This window comes from Pyxicephalus adspersus, chromosome 10, assembly GCF_032062135.1.
Source record: "Pyxicephalus adspersus chromosome 10, UCB_Pads_2.0, whole genome shotgun sequence".
Taxonomy (NCBI): domain Eukaryota; kingdom Metazoa; phylum Chordata; class Amphibia; order Anura; family Pyxicephalidae; genus Pyxicephalus; species Pyxicephalus adspersus.
This window is the reverse complement of record NC_092867.1, coordinates 41,704,806-41,726,611: the sequence shown is the minus strand read 5'-3', so window position 1 is coordinate 41,726,611 and position 21,806 is coordinate 41,704,806. Positions and strand designations below refer to the sequence as shown.

General features: G+C 38.9%; 2 protein-coding genes and 1 long non-coding RNA gene across 12 annotated transcripts in view; 1 reads left to right on the top strand and 2 right to left on the bottom strand.

Moving 5' to 3' along the window:
- LOC140339354 (uncharacterized) overlaps positions 1-6,341 on the bottom strand; it is a 26,375-nt gene extending 20,034 nt beyond the window's left edge. The window contains exon 1 of the long non-coding RNA XR_011922427.1: positions 6,206-6,341. This is a non-coding gene — a long non-coding RNA (uncharacterized lncRNA). The remainder of the gene's footprint in view (positions 1-6,205) is intronic.
- DUSP29 (dual specificity phosphatase 29) overlaps positions 1-7,315 on the top strand; it is a 17,583-nt gene extending 10,268 nt beyond the window's left edge. For both annotated transcript variants that reach the window (XM_072424011.1, XM_072424010.1), the window contains exons 2-4: positions 1,957-2,174; positions 2,794-3,014; positions 4,185-7,315. In XM_072424011.1, coding sequence (XP_072280112.1) covers positions 1,999-2,174; positions 2,794-3,014; positions 4,185-4,420 — 633 coding nt within the window. In that variant the 5' untranslated portion in view covers positions 1,957-1,998 and the 3' untranslated portion in view covers positions 4,421-7,315. The remainder of the gene's footprint in view (positions 1-1,956; positions 2,175-2,793; positions 3,015-4,184) is intronic.
- Positions 7,316-8,802: 1,487 nt separating this feature from the next.
- The window catches only part of KAT6B (lysine acetyltransferase 6B), a 56,407-nt gene continuing 43,403 nt past the window's right edge, over positions 8,803-21,806 (bottom strand). For all 9 annotated transcript variants that reach the window (XM_072424001.1, XM_072424007.1, XM_072424005.1 and 6 more), the window contains 5 exons: positions 18,184-18,415; positions 17,014-17,173; positions 16,048-16,299; positions 14,041-14,293; positions 8,803-13,158 (listed from right to left, as the gene is read on the bottom strand). In XM_072424001.1, coding sequence (XP_072280102.1) covers positions 10,559-13,158; positions 14,041-14,293; positions 16,048-16,299; positions 17,014-17,173; positions 18,184-18,415 — 3,497 coding nt within the window. In that variant the 3' untranslated portion in view covers positions 8,803-10,558. The remainder of the gene's footprint in view (positions 13,159-14,040; positions 14,294-16,047; positions 16,300-17,013; positions 17,174-18,183; positions 18,416-21,806) is intronic.

The window sequence follows — 21,806 nt, the reverse complement described above, 5'->3', positions numbered from 1 at the left end:
ACACACACACACACACACATATTCCATTATAGAACACAAAAATGTGTGCATTATTCTTGAACTCTGATATAGGGGCATTGCTAGAGGCTTTAGAAGATCCTAGGCCCAACATGAGAATCACAGTATACATGCCAAAAAAGTGTAAATACTTGGTTGGATTTTGGATGGAGTCAAATATTCAACTTTTTAGATACAGTTGACTAATAAACTGCATGTAAGGTCTGCAACATCCTCAATCATTCTACATGACCTGCAAGATCCCACATTGTGGCTCACTCCATACAAAATAGCCTGATGCATACATTGGGCCTGATTTATTAAAGCTCTCCAAAGCTGGAGAAGATACACTTCCATCAGTGAAGCGGGGTAATCTAGAAAAATTTGCTAGCAAATGTTTTGAATTTTGGACCAGATCCATTCCAAGTTTGCTGAATGACCCAGCATCACTGAAGAAAGTGAACCTTGGAGAACTTTAGAAAAATCAGGCTCATTATGTCACGGGGCATGGAGCATTACAGAAGTACTGTGGATCCTTTGGTATTCTAGTAATAGCCCTACTTTACATTGGGGGTCAAGAATGGTAAGCACTTTTTTACCTTTTTCTCCATTAGCATGGGTCTCCCCACCTGCCATGGATACTTTTTTGGCACATTTGCACCATGAATTTTAGTTCTTTGTCTTCCAACACCACTAAAGAGATACCCTGCCTTTGTCATGTTTCTACAAATTTAAGTTCTCTTAGCTTTGCCTCAATAGAGTTGGGTATTATTATTGGAAGCATCTCAAGTCTGTTCATCAGCTAAAATTTCACTGTTGGACCTGTAAACCTATGTCTGGTGAGACATTTAGCCAATGCCTAAAATAGTATATGCAGACCTTTCACCTTCAAGTGACAAATGTACCAGCTGGTCCACATTTTTTAATCATAATTCAACATTGTGGATCCATGATGTTCAATGGGTCATAACGCCTATACATTACGTGGGGCATAGGTTAGTACTCTGGCCTTTGCAGTGCTAAGTCCCAGGTTTAAACACACCCCCTGGCCAGTACACTGGATATACATGGAGTTTGCAGGTTCTCCCTGTGTTTGTGTGGGTTTTCTCCCACATCCCCAAAAACATGCAATTATATTCATTAGTTTCCTCCCAAATTGGCCTTAGACTGTGTTAATTACTTATAACTATGGTAGGGACATTTAGATTGTGAGCCCCTTTGATGGACAGATGGTGGACTTTGTAAAGTGCTCCTTATTATATGGGAACTGTATAAATACTGAATAATACAAACTTAAATGAATGCAAAAGATAGGCTGTTTGAGTGGTTTAAACAGTGTAAACATGAGAAACAATTAAGTCTAACAAGCTAGGTGATGGATCTAGTCTGCCTATTAAAATGTAATTAACTCCCTTAACCTCAAAAGCCTTTTTCAGGACCCTCTATTATTAGAAGCTATCTTTATACAGCCCAGGCTGCTGTGAAAGACCGTTGAAGAATAAAGCTGTCTATTTAATCCCATTGTCATGATAATGTTTCTATCAACAGAAAGCAGCGATATACCTATGTAATGCCCTTTCTCTACTGTAAGTGACACTATATACAAACTCTATCATCCACCAAACACTAGTTAGAAGAATTGTTATACAATATACTAACACACATTTTTTTGGGATATATTTCCATACTTCATGCTTTTCTCCAGCGTTCATTGGACTCAGTGTGACAGACTAGCAGGCACAGGTTCGGGAGCTCTACAATGAGTTGTGTAATCTGTGCCATGTGGCTTTCTAAGTGGGTATTTGGCTGGCAGCAATAATCCCCAAGGAATATAACGAAGATATTGTTTACCAAACAGCACACATGACATTCTACATGGACAGCAGAAGCGTGAAGGACGTGTGTCTTTTTTCATCTTGCATAACTCTGTAACTAATACTCAGCTTTACATCTGTCTAGGGACCACAGGAATACATTACCAAGTCAGAAGTACAAGTGACAATGCCTGCAAACTCCACCGGTCAGAAGAGGCGCAATGCCTATGCTGCAGTTGCTGTAGATCCTGACACCGGATACAGCACCCCAGGGGCATTTGAACTAGAGAGACTGTTTTGGCATGGAGCAGCCAAATTCACACATGTCAATGAAGTTTTCCCTAATCTGCACATTGGAGATGAGTGAGTATAAATATGACATTTCAATTAGTGGAGTACAAAATGAATGCACAGCCTACTTTCAGACATGCTGATATTTTTTATTACATATGAGGTTGTGAAATGGTCCAGATTATTGCTAAAGTCCCAGTAGCCCCCCACTCACTTTATATATAGGAGTATATTACATCTTTTTCGATTTTCACAGGATACTAAAAGTATACCGGTCATCCTTAAAAGTGGCAGCAGCCATTGTCAACTTCTGAAAATGTCATTTGCTGGCAGTTTGCCAGTCAAAATCAGGAAAAGTCTCTCCTAATCTGTATCCCTATCCCAGCTAAATTATTAGCCCTTGGTAAAAATAAGTAATATATCAACATACTAAACATTTGAGTTGGCTGACAGATATACTTCTGCTGTCTACTATTCCTTGGCATTTTGAGTGTTTGCTCCCAAACTAGAAAGCTGTGGTTTCCCCCACAGGTTTCTCTATTAAGACCCAACAGTGAAAAAAATATATATATACATATATTTTTCACACCAGGGCTTCCAGGTTGCATAATATGATCAAGTAAAAGTTGTCCCCCACATAATAAAGTCCAACAAAAGCGTTTCTTATGTATGGTAAATGTTTTTTTTTTAGAAAAACTGCTCTGGACCGCTATGGCTTGGAAAAAAGTGGTTTTACACACATTGTAAATGCAGCACACGGTCGCTGGAATGTGGATACTGGAGAGGAATACTACAGTGATATGCCTATAGAGTATTATGGGGTGGAGGCAGAGGACCTACCCACATTCAACCTTAGCCAGTTCTTCTACCCAGCAGCTGAATTCATCCACAAGGCTCTGAGCAACCCCAACAGTATGTCTGATTCTAAAAACTTCATAAACTTGTCTCAGTGAAATATCTGCTATTTACTAATTTTGAAATGTATACTAATGTTTACTTGCCTTCTATGGAGAGAGTTGCTAAGCTTCATCTCTCTAATCTTCTATCATCCGCATTATTAACTAGTATTTATACAGTATATGGAGAACAATGAGAAAATTGCTAATCAGATTCCGTCAATCAGGTGGGGCCACACACCTAATACTAGTATTTATATAGTGTCAACATATTACGCAACAGTTTACAAAGTCCATAGTTACTAGCAGTCCTTCAAAGGGGCTCACAATCCAAAGTCCCACCATAGTCATATGTCAATACCACAGTCTACAGTCAATTTAGGAGGCAGCCAGTTAACCCAACCGCATGGGTTTTGGAATGTGGGAGGAACTGGAGGAAACCCACACAAACACAGGGAGAACCTGCAAACTCCCTGTAGTTAGTGTCCTGGCTGTAATTCAAACCTGGGACCTAGCAGTAGTTCTGGTCAATTCTGTTGGAGCAATCTCTTATAAATAAAGAGGCTGTAGTGTGTATGTAAATCTATCCACTAGAAAAGAGCGACACCAAAACAAAACAAAAAAAGAAAAAAAAAAACTTGGGACAGGAAGTGAGGGTAGGTCTCATAAATGGAGTAAGAGAAACAGCAACCTACATACAATTTTGAACCCTTTTCTAAAATAAGTCTCACCAAATTACATCATGTACCACATAAAATCTTGCAAATAAATGTATTTAGGCTGCCTTCATATTAATAGAATATATGATGCATTTATGTCCTCTCTCCCCATGTACTGAGTGTTTGCAGCAATGCATTACCATGCCCTGGTTTTAGGGTGGTCCACTCATTTTGAAAAGATTGCTCGAAACATGTAAAATATAACATGATTTTTTTTATTATTGCACAACACTGCAGCTGTGCCGTAACCTCGTTGCAAATCATTATGTATGTTGGAGTGGCAATCAGTTTGAATGGCATAGCAATGCACCACACAACTAAATGTACATAAAAAAATAATAGGTGTTAGGCAGACCTTAGGGCTATCCCTCTCCCATGATATGGATGAATACTTCATGGATTGATGGATGTAAAACTGGTAAGTCTGGTCACAAAAAAGCTTTATAACAAATTACTTCTCTCCACAGGTAAGGTGCTGGTGCACTGTGCAATGGGACGCAGTCGTTCTGCTTCTCTTGTCCTTGCATACCTAATGATCTATGAGAAGATGACCATCGTTAATGCCATAGATCAAGTCCTGAAGCATCGCTGCATTCTTCCCAACCGGGGATTCCTGAAACAGCTGAGAGAACTTGATATTGAGTTGGCATTGGAGAGACGGGCATCACGCAATGCAGCTAATGGGACTGAAAAGGATAAGTAACACCAAAACACAAGAAAAATTCCCAGAGAAAGGAGAACTTCTGAAGGGTTTCCAAAGAGACATGAGGGGACTTTTAAGTCTAATTTAAAGGATAGAATCCAGGCACCTGAACATGCTGTTTGAATCCTTTGGCCCTACATAGCCCATTCAGGACTAGCTTTGCTGCACATCTTTTTCATATAGTTGTAATTCCAGAACATTATATCGGATTAGCCAGTTATAAAAACAGAACGCAGTAAGAAAATGGTTACATGGAGCTGACAGGGCCGATTTAAAAACCCAAGCAGAGTGACCATAGGGGTTTTTTTTTTTCATTCACTTTATTAAATTTGTTCATTTTAAATATAAGTTTATACTATATCAAAGTTGGCAGAAAGGCAGAAGAGCTAGACAATCACTCAGGTTTTTGTGAATATATGCTCAGCAAACTTGCAAAATAACAATTTTCAGAGTTACAAGTTAATGGAGAAGTAGACTTCTTTTTTAGCTCAACTTTCCTAACCTTTATGTGATGAGCACAGTTATGGCATCTGTTTACACAAATGCAAATCTTCTGCATCCTGGCCATACTTCCAGATTACAGCCCCCAACACTGCTATTCACCTGTCTCTGTAGACCAAGCATACTGGACCAGCATACTGGAACTAACCCAATAGTAATTTACACATACTATTAGGTACGACCAGGACATGAATTGAACAATTTGTGGAGCTGCAGCCAATGGCCAGAAGCAAGTATGCAGATTGGGATGGTTAAGTTAGGGAAGAAAAGTTACAAAACAAAGTGTATTTATCCTAACTTTGAACTCCAACCAAAACGTATTAAATTCTGGATAAAGCACGGAAAGGTTTATGTCTATGTCAATTTTCCCATCCATCTTTTTTTACTATTGTGGAGATTTCTGTCAGGACAGGGACACAAAAAAAACACAAACACATTTGTAGTAGAATAGAAGGGTAGAACTAAGGACAATGTTTTATAGCTGCCTTTCTGGGGCCACATGCAGCAATAAACTAGTATTGCCAGAAAAGACCAATACGTTTCACAGCTCAATGCTTGATTTAAACAAGGGAAAAATCAAACTACCTTCCAGAACAAAAATACCTATACTCCTAAATGCATGTTAAGTAACACAGCAGCATCAGAGGAGCAGTCAGGTGTCTTAGGATACCTCATTAACTACTACAACCATAGCACTCAGACTTAAGGGTTAGTATTATTGACAGATGGAGCTGCAAGCATGGTGACCATGTTCAGGTTGTTTTGACCTTCCATTTATTTCTAAATATGGACATTCTCATTGTTTGGATGTGCATAGGTCAGTATAGAAGGAATAGGAAGAAGAAAAGGAAGGAAGGCAACTGCCTATCTTTGTGGAGGAGAAAGGCTTTAGTTATCAGATAGGCTTGCTGCTTGCCAAAGACACAGGTTCAAATCTAATCCAAGTCGTTAACTTTTTAGGTCCTTATCCGGTCCATCCTAGGAAACATAAATATGCTGTTCTACTACAATTAGAAGAAGTGATGCTAGATACTTTTTTTTTTTTTTAAAGGGCACAATGTTTCTGGCAAAACGTTATGTTATGGGACAACTGTACCATGGTATTACAGGGAAGTGGAGATAAATGGATAATTCTTCATTGGTGCCTGAAAATGAAAAATTCTATGGGAAGGATCAGAACTCTCACGGCTTCCTTTTTTTTTTTTGCAATAGTAGTGCTTGATTTAACACTCATAGCATGTCACCTAGAAAACAAAAAATGTTAAAGCTGAACTCCAACCTTACCTTAAGTCTAGCACAGCTGTACAGGTTCCTCTCACGTACTGAATTTGTGTTTCCTGATTTCACATAGTATGCACTACAAGCTGCAGTCAATAGTCAAAGCCTGAATCATTTCCTGATTTCCTGATGGACATCTATCACCACCTAGCTCTTTACTTCCCACACCAATAATTCATTGGATTTCAGTCCTTTCAGTCATGGAGACACAGATTGAGGCTATGTACAGCACTCAGCCAGCCCTCTCACACTTCCTGCATAGCAAAGAGAAGTACAAAATCAAACGGATATCTCTGGGCCTAAAAGTACGCAATCAAAATAAAAAAAAGCATTTATTTATTAACATCATTAGCTAGTTGATTAGGTGTAGGAGGCACTAAAATTTTAGAAGGTGGCCAGCTTACAGCTGTCACAATACAGGTAACATTTAGTTATGTCGTCTCACTTGGAATCTGGATTAGTTGAATATGCTGTTTGAACTAGGATACAGGAGTATTATATGCAGAATTATTTCTATGGCCAGGTAATTTGCTTGGCTGCTTTGGATTATGTAAAAGTTTTAATGCAAAGGTAACGTTGTCCATTATGTCTTTTGGCCTTCTAGTTACTGCAGACTATTGCACTACTGCACTCAGGACTCGGTCAGCCTTCATAAAGCTGTTCAAATGATGGGTTCCAGGTGCTTGGGTATCTCCATGGGTCTATTCTTGAGTGGATAGGTATGCTTTGCTAAGGGCTCTATTTAAAAAGCATTTTATCTGACATTCACTGAAACATTCCTTGGTGGAGAATCAATTACTCTAATTGAAACATATAGACCTAGAAAATTCTACATATTTCAGTGAGTTTCCCTGCTTTATAAACAGACCCCTAAATGTCTGTCTCTCAGGATTGCTGGACTAACAATAGTAAAGGTTTAGTTTAGCACTAAATTGGTGATGTATATTTTGATGTATCATCTAACAATTACCTACAAATCATCATTGAAGGTCTAATCATATGGGTCTTTGTCTGTTGCAGAAGTTTGTACCAATTTTAATAAATTATGTATTTTTAGGGAGTACTCATTTTGTGCTATTAGTTTAACATCTAAACAAATAAAATATTTGACATTTTCTTGTCGATTGTCAAGATTTTTTTTTCTAATACAGGAATGCTTGAAATGCTAATTCATTCTATTTCTACCTATATTTTTTTTTGTCTGACAAACCAAAATCTTACATTTCTCTACTAAGACGTAACCAGCGTGCATATCTATGTATTGCAGGTCAAAGTTAAGATTAACTTGTATATTGATATGCAAATATTTGAAACAATAACCTTCAATGATAAGACAATTTTAGGTTAATCTGATTGATAATCTCTTTACCAGATACTACATGCTGGGTATCTGGTAAAACCGGAACACTTAAGCTGCGTACACACTTCCAATTTTTATCGTTGGTAAACGAACGACGAACGATCCTGCACGATATCTGCGAACGAGATATTGTACACACGATAGATGCGATCGTTTGAACGATACAGGAAGTGACGTGCACCACAGGAAGTGAGCGAACGTTCGTTCACCGCGCATGCTCAGACCATGGACGATCACTGAACTCCCGTACACACGATAGATGGTCACGATCGTCGTCCAATCCGATCGGCTATCCTCGTTCATCGGCGTCTTTGGTTACTTTTTTTACGAACGATTTTTGGCCAATCGGTCGTTCGTTGTTCATTTCCAACGATAAAAATTGGAAGTGTGGACGCAGCTTTAGGCCCCACTCAAATTGGGGGAAGTTTCACATGAATGGGTGCTCTATGTTAAAGCTGATCACTTATTCTTCCAAATAATATATTACACATTCAGGATTTCATATCAGAGCAGTACACAGCTTCCACCAATGTCTGGAATATGACCAAAACCAGAAAAAGAAGATTCTGAAAGCACAAAATTCAAATATGGCTCCTAAGAATTTTTTTTTTTTTTTTGTACAGAGCTGTGTTCTGTCTGCTTTGACTTGTTTTCAAATGGCAGACATAGAACGACACACCAATTTATTACTAAATCATAAACTGCTTCTGTCCACAAACTTTCAAGAAATATTTGTATATAATCTCTCTATATCTATCTATCTATCTATCTATCTATCTATCTATCTATCTATCTATCGAGAGAGAGATTATACATGCATCTCATCATAGTGCTTGGTAACAACGTCCTTTTATAGGGCTCGATTTTTGTTTTTTTTCTCAAATTTTATTAAAAAATAACTCCAGTATGTTACAAAGATAGAAAATCTAGAGATGGCATAAAGACTTTTAATCCTCATATTGAAAGAGGACTTTAAAGGCAATTTACAAAAAAAAATAGCAATGCAACACCAAATTTAACTGCGTTTAACTACACTTTAGAACCATTTTAGAACTCCTTGGCAAACACTAGGTGAAAAGTAATTTTCAGTATCTAGCAATATTTGTTTTGTAATTTACCTTTTTTCACAAGTTAAAAATAACGTCTCACAAAGACCCAAAAGTCACATATAAAGCAAGGAAGTGAAAATATACTCGAAAGAGCCCTCTGGGTGACAGGCCCCTGCAAAGAACACAATATAATATTTTGTAGTTTCATAATTAACAAAAATATATTTATTTTTATTCTTTAACTTTCAAACAAAGCTGACCAATTTCAGAAAACAAAAAAAAATATTAACCAATGGCTTTACAGTTTAGCACAGGACTTGTAACAATACTACGTAAAAAAAAGCTCACTCACCACAGAGAAGCAGCATGCTTAGTAAGGCTTACTTCCAGCAAACAAATGAAAATAAAACAGACTCAGACAGGGGAGGGACAACTGGATAGGAAAATGACACTTCCTCCGTAAAATAAAAAAAAAAAAAGTTTTTCTTATTTTATTGATGTTGTAGCTGGTTGAATCGTTTTGCTTTTTAACTAGCAAAAAACTACTAATTTTGTTGATAGTGACATAACAGGTGAACTACAAAAGTGGTGAGAAAAGTAAAAAAAAATGCCAGGTAAGGCTTTCTTATGTTTCTAAAAATCCCACTTGTATAAAGATTTTTGCATTTACCTGCTGCTGGCTTTGAAATCTCTACAGGGCATATTTATGGAGATGCAGAAAGGAATGTGCACATGCACAGGGTGAGGAGCTGCAAAAGAAGCAGCCTTTACAATATCTAATAAACAGGACAGAATACTAGAAAATGCAAGAAAAAAAATCACAACACAAGCAATAGAAAAGAAAAATACATTTCCATATTTTTGAATGATAAAGTGTCATGTGTGGTCATTATCTACAAAGAAAAAAAAACCCAAAATGTATGTCTCAATAATACAAATCTAAAAGGTAAACAAATGGTATTAATTTGCATTGTGAAGTATTACTGCAATATTAGCTTCTTGTGCTCCCAAAGAGATTCATAGAGGAAAAAATTCCAAATTTAGTACAGCTGGTCTTCATGATGCCTACGCTGCAACAGCCGTTTCAAAACTATGCTTGTTCACTTATGTTTGTGACTCATGCTGGTCAGCTTTTGCTGATGAAAATATCTTTTAAATGCAGCTATGCCCAGACTAGGCACACTTCAATAGGTATATGCTCTTAACGAGAAGTAAAAAAAACAAAAGAAAAAAACAAAAAAAAAAAACACAAAACTTTCAAGCAAGTCATTACTGACCTGTCTAGGTGCTTTTTTTGTGAATGTGTTACTTCTCGAAAAGTCACACCAAACACTCTAAAGCATGGATTTAGTCATTTACTAAAAATTAGAAACCTCTGCTGGCTCAGCTTCAGTCAAAACAAAGATGGATGAGGACTTGATGAGGTTTATATTTTTACTACTGGTTTAAAGTACTTTATTACTTCAGTATGCAAAGTCTGGGCACAGGTTCACTTTACAAAATAAAGTTGTTGCGCAGTAGTCTCCTTCTTTAGATAGCATTTTTCATGATATATTTGAAATGATTTTTTTCTCTCATTAAAAACAGGATTTAGCTAAACCAAATTGCCAGTACGTGCCAGCAAAAAGTAAGCATTCCTGATATAAGCAGTGAATAGGATTACAAAATATAAACACTTTTCTTATGCACCACCAACAAATGTTCCTGAACATCACAACATAAATGGGCCAAAATAAATTAAACATAATTTTGTATCCAATTTTACTGGCATATTATAAATGAAAAATAGAATGGGATACAGAGAACAAGAAACCATGTTAAAAACCAAGGAATGAGTCTGTGTCCTTTAATGACTGCTTTCAGTCTTTGTTCTGTAGTGCAGATTCTATTTTGCAGCTGCTGCAGTGTTAAGGGAAAGGGGTTTGGTATGCTGGTACCTGTAAGGGCAGCTCACCGCCTCATGTATGACCCGTTAAGAGACTGTTTGGGCATCTGTGAGTTCATGTACCCATGATGCCCAGGGCTGGAGTACATCATGTTGCTATGAGGGCTGGCCTGCATTGACTGCTGTGCATAAGGCTGGCTACCCATCATGCCCATTTGCATTGGGTACTGAGGGCTCTGATTCATATATCCATGATTACTATGATAGCCACTGTTCATCATGGACTGAGATACACGATACCCACTCATGGCATTGAGTGTGTTTACCGGATTGACATTGTAAGCAGGTGCTGGCATTAAGTTGACACTCATATTCATTCCACGCTGCATGGTGAGAGAACGTGAGGGAGGCTGCATAGCCATAGCCTGTGGAGGTGGAGGGTGTCCATAGAGCTGTGGTGGGTGGGGCCCTGAAGAGGCTCCAGGAGGCAATGCAGATACTTTGGTCCGCATAGACATGTGAGTTTTGCCTGCCATCTGTGTCTGCAGCCTTTGATTATGTGAAAGTCCCATTTGCCCATTGGACATATTGCGCTGAAGGAGTGGTGGGGGCAAGTTCATAGAGGGTGGTGTAAGATTTGGGGAAGGGGTCATTGTTGCCTGGGACTGTGGGGGCACAGAGTGCGGACTTTGGGTAAGCTGCACCATGTTGCTCAGGGGAGAGGAAAGGGAGGCACCATTTGCATAGGATGTTACGGCCTGGGTATGGCTGTAAGGCAGGGAGTGATTCATTAAAGTGTTTGTCAATTGCTGAAGTTTGGCAAGGCTGAATGTGGCAGTGGGCTGTGGGTAATGTCCAGATCCAAAGTCTCCTTGTCCTATTCTATCATAAAGCCCACCAAGTCCACTTCCACCAGTTTCTGGAATATCTGACAAAGTGAAACTAGTTCCTGCCATTCCACAAGGAGCAAGTTGCTGTTGCTGGCCACCACTAGGTGGTCTATCTACTGCACAAGCTTGTGGAGACTTAACATTGCAAGGGCGGTTAGAAGGGGGAGACCCAATCATGCTGCAGTTATTGTTCATTGTTGGAATTTGTTGTGTGACGGCACAGCTGCTCTGCGTTAAGTTGCCCGATGTCATTCCGCTGCTATACGTGCAGCTGTTTTGTGAGGGTAAGTTACTTCCTCCCATACCAGAATCATAACTGTTTGGATTATCGTATGTTTCAGTAGTGCTCTCAATACTCCCCAGGTCACTGAATCCACTGTCCACAACCTGCTGTGAGTGATCAGATACAGAGGGTACATCCATCATTGGACTGGCTTCGAGATTCTGCAAAGATGGAACAGGTATGGCACTATGATCAGGGCTGATCTGAGCAAAAGAATTCTCCAAAGAGGATGCATTTGGACTACTTGAGGACCTAACAGAATGACCTGGATGTGAGTGAACAGAGGACACTGGGCTGCTGTGCTCAGACTGATGGCAATCCTCTGTTGCACTTGCCACTGGGCTTTGGGAATATGTTTGCAGACTATGACATGCTTCCTGGGTCTCGGAACAGTCCCTATATGCTTCCTCTTCTTCTTCACTTTCACGTGTCAGAGATTGAACAGCCTGAGCCGTTTCTGAGTCAATATCCAATCCATCCCCAGCTTCATGATGCAGTTGGGGCACTACATCCTCTGTGGGAGCTTCACCAGGACCAACAACCTGCTCTGGTGTTTTGTGTGGAAGTTCATTTTCTTCTGATGTCTTTTCACACTGCTCTTCCACCACTACTAGAGTACTGTTTGATAGATCTGACTGAGCAGTGTTACCATTTCCTATACTAATATCTATAAAAGCCTGTTCATCAACAGATGCTTGGAAAGCTTCTTCTTGTACCTCTTTCTTTGATGGATCAAAATGGCTTTCATCTTCGTCATCTGCATCATGATCTTCAATAGGAGACCGTTCCTCTTCATCTTCTTCCTCTTGTACAGCTGCATGATCTTTTTTCTGCTCAGTAACAGAATTGTTACTTTTCCCTTCCAAAATGCATTGCTGTTTGACCTCCTGCTTTATATCTTCCTCCTCCCCCTGGATGCCATCAACTTCTATTTTCTTGTTGTCAACTTCTTCATCTTTTTCATCTCCTTCTTCTGCATCATCTTTTTCATCTTCCTCTTCTGTTCTAACCTTTTCATCTTGCAACTCATCTATTTCTTCATCATCTTCTGCTTCATCTTGTTTATCCTCCTCTTCATCTTTTTCATCTTCTGGTCTTATATCTTCATAGCCTTTCTTTTCTTCTTCATCTGTCTTTTCTAGACTGGTGCTGCTTGGACTTGGTAGCTCTACAAAAGAGTTTCTAGCTTCTTCAACATGAGTTTCATTTTCAGCAGCAGTTTGCAAGACATCTTCACGATGAACTTCATGTTCATCTTCAGCTTCCTCTTTAGTCTCCTCTGTCTGGATCTGATAATCCGGCTCCATAGGTGTTTCTGGTGGCGTATAGAGGTTAAGTTTAAAGCCAGCTTTTCTATCCACACTATGTTTTCTCTTAGAAGGGCCTCTCTTGACACCTTTAGGCCACCCCTGTTTTCGTACAGGCTGGCATACAGCTTTTTCATGAATTTTATTGTTGACCAAATCCTCTGTGAATTCTTTTTCCATATCATCTGTGTGAAATTAAATATACAGCAGTTAGTCATAAATAAATGCCACTACAATTCATTTTATAGCCAAGGCAGAAACAACAACAACAACTTTCAACAACATTTTCTGCTACTGTTAAAACATTGATAGTATTATCAAGTCTCCTGGTGCACAACCTGAGACCCCCCTAAGGTGGCAATTGGCCTGCTAATGCTTATTGTGGGACCCTCAGATACAGAAGGTAGTACTGGGAGCTGAAGTGGAAACCATAGAAGTATTTATATATAACACACACAAACACACACACACACACACGTATACATGTTAGCGCGTGATGACCACGATTTGGCAAAACGAGTAAACTCTCCCCTAAAAAATATATTTTACTATTAGGAGTTGTTGCTGATGATTACATGAACAGCCTTCTAAAGGGACATACTGTTTTACTTGTGTGAAAAATTTACATAAATATTACCTAGCCTAATGGACTCCTTCACATTTTGTACCATTGCAACCTCAAAGACCTTCTTGCAATTTTTACCAATTAATTTAACCAACATATTCAAAGTGCTAAATATTTTACATGGTGACTCAAACAGATAGCTAACATTTGTTTTGAGTATGAAACATTTGTTTTGAGTATGAAAGTAATATTTGGAAGAAACCATAGGTTTTCAGGACAGCAAAGGCATGCGTTTTTTGTGAGGACGTATTAAGTGAATCACATTTCTGCCAAAAATTAACAGGTACATTTCTGTACTTGTAGAAAGATTTTCATGTATAGATAGATGTACTACACCAAGTTTTTTTTCAGAGAACACAGCAAAACACAGCCTGCTATGTATTCTTTAGGTCTTCTAAAACATAACATGAAGACAAAATATTTCCTATTATTACTGACATACCTGCACACGGTTCTGACATTTTGTTCAGTTTCTCAGTTACTTCTGCACTGTTAGGTACCACTTGTTGGATGGCCCTTTTGCCATTGGCTTCCTTTTTGTTCACTTCATTCCGCTGTGGCTCAGGGCTGCTTCTGTCAGAATCTTCAAATGGTTCATTTAGCACTTCGGTGGTCTCAGAAATCGTCTCTGTAGTGACACTGCTGTTAATTCTTCGTCTTTTCCTCCCACGTCGCCTTCTGGGTGTAAATGGACTCTGTCCAAATAAAAGATTGACGTTAATATTTATGAAAAACAGTAATGTTCCCTATCCAATAATATAAACGCCGACTGAGAGATTGTTTTAATACAGAGTACACCTAGGTAGGATGAATTTTAGTGCCATGAGTTATCAGATGATAAAAAAAATTTGACTACAAAAAAGTTAATGCACCTGTAATTAAAATATTGCATAGGCCATACCCATATATATATACCTACAATACAAAGTGCTGGTGTTGACAAAATCCATATTAAACCCTGCTAATCCTACTGTTAGCATTCTGCAGGATATTTCACAAATATTTTTACTGGCGTTTAAGCTGTATTTCACACAACTACCAGCAGAGGTCCTTCAGAACCTATGTAATAATAATTTGATAGTGCAAATTTGAGGCTTGGCATCTATCAAAAATGTTGCAAAATTATTTATTTACTACTTTGACAAAATCTGATAATTTTAGACGCTGAAAGAATCATTTTTAATTATTTGTGTTTTGTTATGCACAAAAGGTTTTACATCTATTCATCTCAGAGTATACATGGAGAAAGTTCTTGCATATGTGCCAAATTGAATTATGCTATTAAAACATGTTCCTGCTTTAAAAAGGAGAATTCATGCCTGTTTTGGGGGTAACATATCATACTAAACTTGATTGTACTGCAATCTTCACTACTCATAGGATAATGGATGGGACAGGTTATAAATAAACCATTTAACAAAAGTTTTGTCTTTCTTGCATCAGTATTTTTTTCCCCATTTGTCCATCAACGATATTAAATTGTTATTTGCCATTTGTCCCTACAGAAAAAAAATGGAATACCCTGGATGTACCCTATTCTAAAAATGCAAGATATGCTTTAGAATCATACAGAAAAGCTGGCTCTAGCGTGGTAGGGGAATAATACCAGTCTGCTCCAATGTCTTTGTCATATTATTCTGTCACAGGAACAATCTCATCTACTTCTATTAATTTACTAAAGATGAAATGTTATGTGCATTATTGTGACAAGTGATGGCTGATGCTTTAAAGCTGAACTATAGTTATATATTATGAACACCAAGGAAAATACTTAGGTAATTGATTTAAATGAGTATTGCAACTAGTTTTTATATCAAAATTATTCTTGGTATCTGTCTTGTACAAGAGAATTCCAAATGGGAAAAAGAGGAAGCACTGAGTCAATCAGGGGTGCTGCATGTACATGTGCCAACAATAAACATGGAGAACAAAAGGGCAAAGTGAGCAGAAAAATACCGCTATTACACTACTACCTACTGTTCAAGACTGCTGCTGTCCCTTCATTGCCAAATAAGTTGTGGGCAGTGAGAGGAACAGGTTGTAAGCATTGCACAGCAAGGCTAAGGCTTGGGGGGTTTAACTGCAGCAGACAAAAAATGTCAGGTCAGCAAAATTTAACAGAAATCAAAATATGGCACATATATTTATACTGCCTGTGTACTTGGGTAATATTCCACTGCAAAGCTTTAAGACATAAACAAACTGATCCTCTACTCATGGGGAGTACAGTCTGAGAACCATTTGTAATGGTAATTGATCCCAGGCTCCAACACAGTCCCAGTCAAGAAGGCGACTAAACCAAATGTTGCACACACCATGCGCAGCACCAAAATATTGGCATCTTGACAGGAAGCGAGTTTTGAAATGGATACTGGATCGGCAAGTTTTGCACATTGTACAAAGCACTGCAAATTACTACAATTTACTATGCCCTGTGAAATTTTTTTACCTTTCTCTTCACTGAGAGTGTCTGTGGTTTGGTCAGTATTGGTGTAGCTTCTTCATCATCCTCCTCCTCGCTAGATAGTTGGTTGCGCTTTTTGGGCTTTTCCTTCTCCGAGACTGCTGGGGCATCTTCTATAGGTTGTAGATAATCAGTGAGAGCTCCATCCTTTGATTGGGACTGCATTGAGTATGATCGTAAGTAGCTGTGCTGGTGCTCCCGATCCTTACAGTTGTCCTGCTCCATGAGATGTTCGATCTGCAAGAGTACACACACAAACATGATTACTCACGCACACTGGCAAACATTTGACTGGAGACCAAGCCCTGGTTTTTTCATTATAAAATGATGCTATTGATGTATATTGTAATATGGTAATACTCAAGTATTCATGCAGACTTAATGTTACTGACAGGTTGTCTTTTAATACTACGTTAAAGCCCATGGTGGGCCAATGTCATGTTAAGTCTCTGACAGGACTGATACATATCAATGCTAATTTTGTAGCTGTTTTCCAGGGGTAAAGCTGAGCCTTCTTGTATTGCTATCATTACACAGTTGTAATGCTAAGGCAAATGGGCAATTATATAGAATATAAATCTTAACACACTCTAATACTTTGTTGGCCTGCCTTTGCTTTTATATGCTGCCAAGATCTTGTTTTCATGGTAGAGCTGTTTTTCTCCAGTACATCCCAAACATTCCTAAAAAAGCTATGGTTTGGACTCTGATAGTTAATCTTTGTGTAAGGTCCCATACTCCCTAAATCACTCTTTCACATTTTTATGTAATGTAGCCATTTACAAAGGTCAAAGTGAACATGCATAATAAATCAAAAGAAGAGTCTAGCAGGGAGAATACTGCTTTGAGTATGGTGCTCAAAATGTACCAGAAGCCAGTGATCGGTAACAAGCACCTGAATTGCAATAGGTGAGCTTTGGGTAAATGTAACATTTAATGAAAACAGTGTACCTCCTTTTCTGAATCTGTTTCCTCTTCTGACATTGCAGAGTTAGATGAAATCACTGGGGTCCACCTGAGACAGTCAGGGTCAACTTCATTTACATGACCCCGAGTTTTTACTTTGACCACACAACTTGCCAAGATCTTTTCACGTCGAATAACAACAAACCTGTAAAGAGTACAAAAAAAGTTTACCTGCATGCCAGAAGCAGACTGCAGGGGCATACGGTATATAATTAAACGGTTGACAGTAAACTCAAAAGAGAAAGGGGGATTAGGTATATTAATGTATGTTCTCTGATTGTGGTGAAAACAAAGAGATACAGGAAAGGAAGGGGGGGCTGAATCAGTTTATATTGAGACATGTGAGACACTGACTTCAAGTTATTTTTAGAAATCCAGCATATTATGCCTAAAAAGCCCTAGGCCCCTCAATGCATTTAAAAGGTAACCTCCTCCCCAGGATCCAGCTCAGGCTATGTACACATCAGATGATTCTTGCCCAATATGAGCTGTCAGCTCTTCTCGGGCGAGAATCTGATGTGTACACAGGTCATCCTGATGGATCCATGAACAACAGGTGATGAATGACCGCAAAAAAGTACAGAAAGGAGAGTGCAGCAGGGTGCCACTAGCTCATCATCTCCTCTCAAAAGAACAGACTGGCACTGTATGTACAATGCTCATTCAATTGTTTCAGTAATTTGTCACTGGAAACGATCGTCAAAGATTGCTTCAAGCGACAATAACTGAGCGTGTGTATGCAGTCTTACTCCCTTGTACCTGTGCTGTAGCATCCCATGGACTTTAATTGGACATCCAGACAAGCCTGGCTGGGCTGAAGGCAAAACAGGAGGCTGCAGCAGTCCAATTGACATGAAGGGTTTAGGTGTAGTTTAGTGCTAAGTGTATCCTTAGCACTATCAGAAAAAAGCTGAAGTGTATAAAAAGATGAAGACTAAGGTATATACAAAATGTTCTTTTGCTGCTTGGTTATAAGTGATTGCTGCATGGTCAGCAGGGGCTACAGTAATGACCTTGTTAGATGCCTCTTGGGAAGGCTGGTAAAGAATAAAACAGAATAGGAAAAAAAGAGAATGGCAATGATTTCTTCATGAATGTTACAGGAAAAATGACAGATGCTTATTACAGTGAAATGTTTTTAAGTCTGCCACTTACCTGTCTCCTCTCTTGTCTATCAAGTTGAGATGCTGCAAGGTGGTGGCAATGTCATGAGGACACATCCCTGTAGCTCGACTAAGCCCTTTTACACTGATCTGTTTCTCGTGATGAGTGGACAGATAGTTTATGATAACACTTTTCCAATATGATAAATAAGATAAACGGCCCAAATCTGACAAAGGTTTTTCTGGAGAGCCCGCCTGTCCCTCGCACCGAGAAAGCAAGTAACCTGCAAGAAAATTTTTCCTTTTATTTCTATACAATGTAAGAAGTGTGCATTACAGGTAGAGAGTACAGCAAGTCATTAGACCACTAGGTGTATGTCAGTCAATTGTTTTTTCTGCATAAAACAATTTTATTATATTTGTTTAATTATTATTTATTATAAATAGAAGCATGAAAGAAGTTTATTTTTATGTTTTACATACACTTTTATAATAACTATCTATCCAGATAGGTTCGTTGCTCAAGTTCATCAAAAAAGAAGTATTACAAATAGAAAAAACAAGTCAATGCTCCTCAGGGAAATGGTGGAAAATAAATCCAGCAATTTTTTGGTAGATAAGTTTGTTCTATCTAAGAAATGGGTGGCTACTGTTTGCCATGATTAATCAATGGCCTTGAATTAATAAAGTCCTCCAAGTTTGCCTAGGTTAAAGAGGATACCTTGAAAAGATTTTAATTATCACTTTATATAAGAATGAAACATGTTTGCAACCTTTAACGGTCATAGATAACTAGACCACATAGCAACATTTTTTTAAGGTAATATCAGATGTGTGAATATGGCAGTGTTCTCCCCAGCCCATTTTAGTTGGGTGCACCACCCGGCACTTTTCAGCACCCACCCGGCTGTTTTTGGGTTACTGAAGAGTTGGGTCACAATTCATGGGCTTCCACCCGCCTACAATTTCTTCCCACCCGGCTTAAAAAAATGTCTGGGTTAAGCACTGTATGGGTATAAACACACTGAACCAGGTTCTCAATGTGCATGAAGGTGGTATGTGCATGACTATCAGACCACCTAGGCTCTCCCATGATGGTCAATAATCTTGTCTTTAAGAGCTATAAAAAAACAGGGCCAGTAAAACTGTTCCCTAGCAGTATCTGGTGTATCTCATTATGGTTTGCCTAAAAACACAATGTAGAAAATATCCCCATTATGAAACAAATCAAGTTCCTTGGAAATCCTTTTTATTGGAGGGGAATGATGGTGGACGAGGAGGATGAAGGTCAGTAAAAATAGGCCAAGTGAGGAGGGAAAGAATCCTTAGCTTGGGTGTAGGCTGGAATGGCATGTGGAATCATAGGAATAGATATGTAAAATTACAAGGGCTAATGACTTCTTAATACAACATGTCCTTACTAATGTCCTTATTACTATATGACAGCGTTTAGTGTAATGAGTGACCAGTCACCACACACAAGTCCTTGCATTCCCAATCTAGAAGTAGAGAAAGAGAGCAGAGGGAAGCTAAAAGGAACTGTTGGCCAATTAACCCTAAAAGACTTAAGCTGCGTACACACCTGCAATTTTTCTCGTTGGAAAGGATCTTTCACGATCCTTTCCAACGAGAAAAGACTGCACGATGCATGAACGATGCTGTACATACAGCACCGTTCATGCTCTATGGAGAGGGGAGGGGGGAGAGCGACGGAGCGGCACCCTGCTGCGCGCTCTCCCCTTCCCTTTCATTAGGATCGGTCGTCGTCCATCGTCCATGGATCCGCCAGGACGGTCGTCGGACGATGGACGACGACCGACTGTACACATGGCAGATTTTCGCCCGATAATTGGCCGATACCGATTATCGGGCGAGAAAAATTTGCCGTGTGTACGCAGCTTTAGATGTCTTAATAAACACCTGGGTGGGGGGTGAGCTTACATATTCGTGCAAAAAGGAAATCAAATTACCCTAGACATTTGTGAGTTTTAAGTAACATAGGCATCTGCTAGGCAAACTGTATTACTGTCAGCAATGACATTTTACATATTATTTTAGTTTAGATCTATTTTATTTGAATTCAGATTAAAAAATTTAAATATCTGCTGCTCAGGCCAGTGACTGCATTCCTTCAGAAGGGTGAAAACGAATGGTTGCAACAAAGGTCATCATACTCAGAAGAGGTGGATCATAATTAGTGCCAGTCATTAGAGGACTGGTATCTAACAGGGCAAATTGATATCCACCTCCTGACTCTATTAAGATAAAGAGATTTAATAAACCTTTTCTTTTTTACCCTTTAGAATAAAGAAGGACAAAAGGGGCAAACAATAGGATTCCTTTATATGTAGATTGACATACTGGAAGAGCATCAATAACAGATAGAGACAAACACAAAATAGCTAAAGAGAGACTTTTAAATGTTACCTGTGTAAACCATAAAACACATCAGTTCTTGGTATTCAATGTCATTATCATAAGGCAGACACAAAACATGCATCTATTTTAAATAACAGGAGGATCAAGAAAAAACAAACAGCAATGAATGTGCAGTCATTCTCTGTAAATAAGAGGTTTTTGCAACCTTTGTAAAAGGAAAAATATATTCTGCAGAAAAGAGGATCACATGAAGCCTTTAAATGATACGCTTACTGTCAAAACCGTAAAGATTGCAATGACCGAACCAACATTATGATTCAGGGGAAACAGAGGTGCTGTTGCCTGTAATAAAGCTTTATGTTTCCAGCAAAAAAAAGAAAAAAGAACTCTGTAGATTAAATTATAGTGGTTTAAATGTGTCAATATCCTACAGCTCCTGTACAAGTATATATAACACCGAGTTAGTAATGCCCCTCCTGTGTGTTGCATGCAAAACATATTACAGTATGCAGGGGAAAAAAGGTTAAGTAAAAGACAAGAATCTGGCAGAGCAGGACAGAGATAATGAGAAAGCGCTGCAGGCTGTCAGTGTTATTAAGAGGCACTTAGAGGGGACACGACAAACACCAGGGGGGCAAAGCAGTCTGACTTCCTGTAATTACACTCAGCCAACCTCATTAAACACCTTCACAAGCCCGCAATAAACGTTGAGACAGCCCTTGAGACACAATGTAGAAAACGCTAATCTACAGACAAATCAAAGCATTCAAGCTGCACAAATAGAATGCTATCACACGGACAATTATACCCAGGTTTACCTAATGGACATCGTTTTGGGGTCCAGCTTCACAGTTATATTTCAATGTTATTTTTATCATGTGTCAATGAGCAAAAAATGCCATGGGTTTCCCACAAAATCAGCTTTATATCAAACACAGTCAGAGGGCCCAGACTAACACACACGCTTCAGACACTGGCAGGAGCTCCAACAGACAAAAGAGCTACAGCACAAGTACACAGCTGCCAAGAGCAGCTTAAGCAATGAGTTCCGACAGTACAGGGAAAAAAAGAAGGGAGGGAGGAAAAGGAGGAAGGTCTCCATTCCAAGGGTGAGATTTTACACGCAATGCAGATTTCTTCCTTATGCTTCACCTTCCGCATGGCTTTATCTCCTGAGCACAGATGTATGGAATCCTGCATTGACAGCTCGCAATACAGGAGTCATGGGATTCATATAAACACATGGGATGAAATAACAATTTGGCTTAAGATGTTATTTAGACAATAACAATTCAT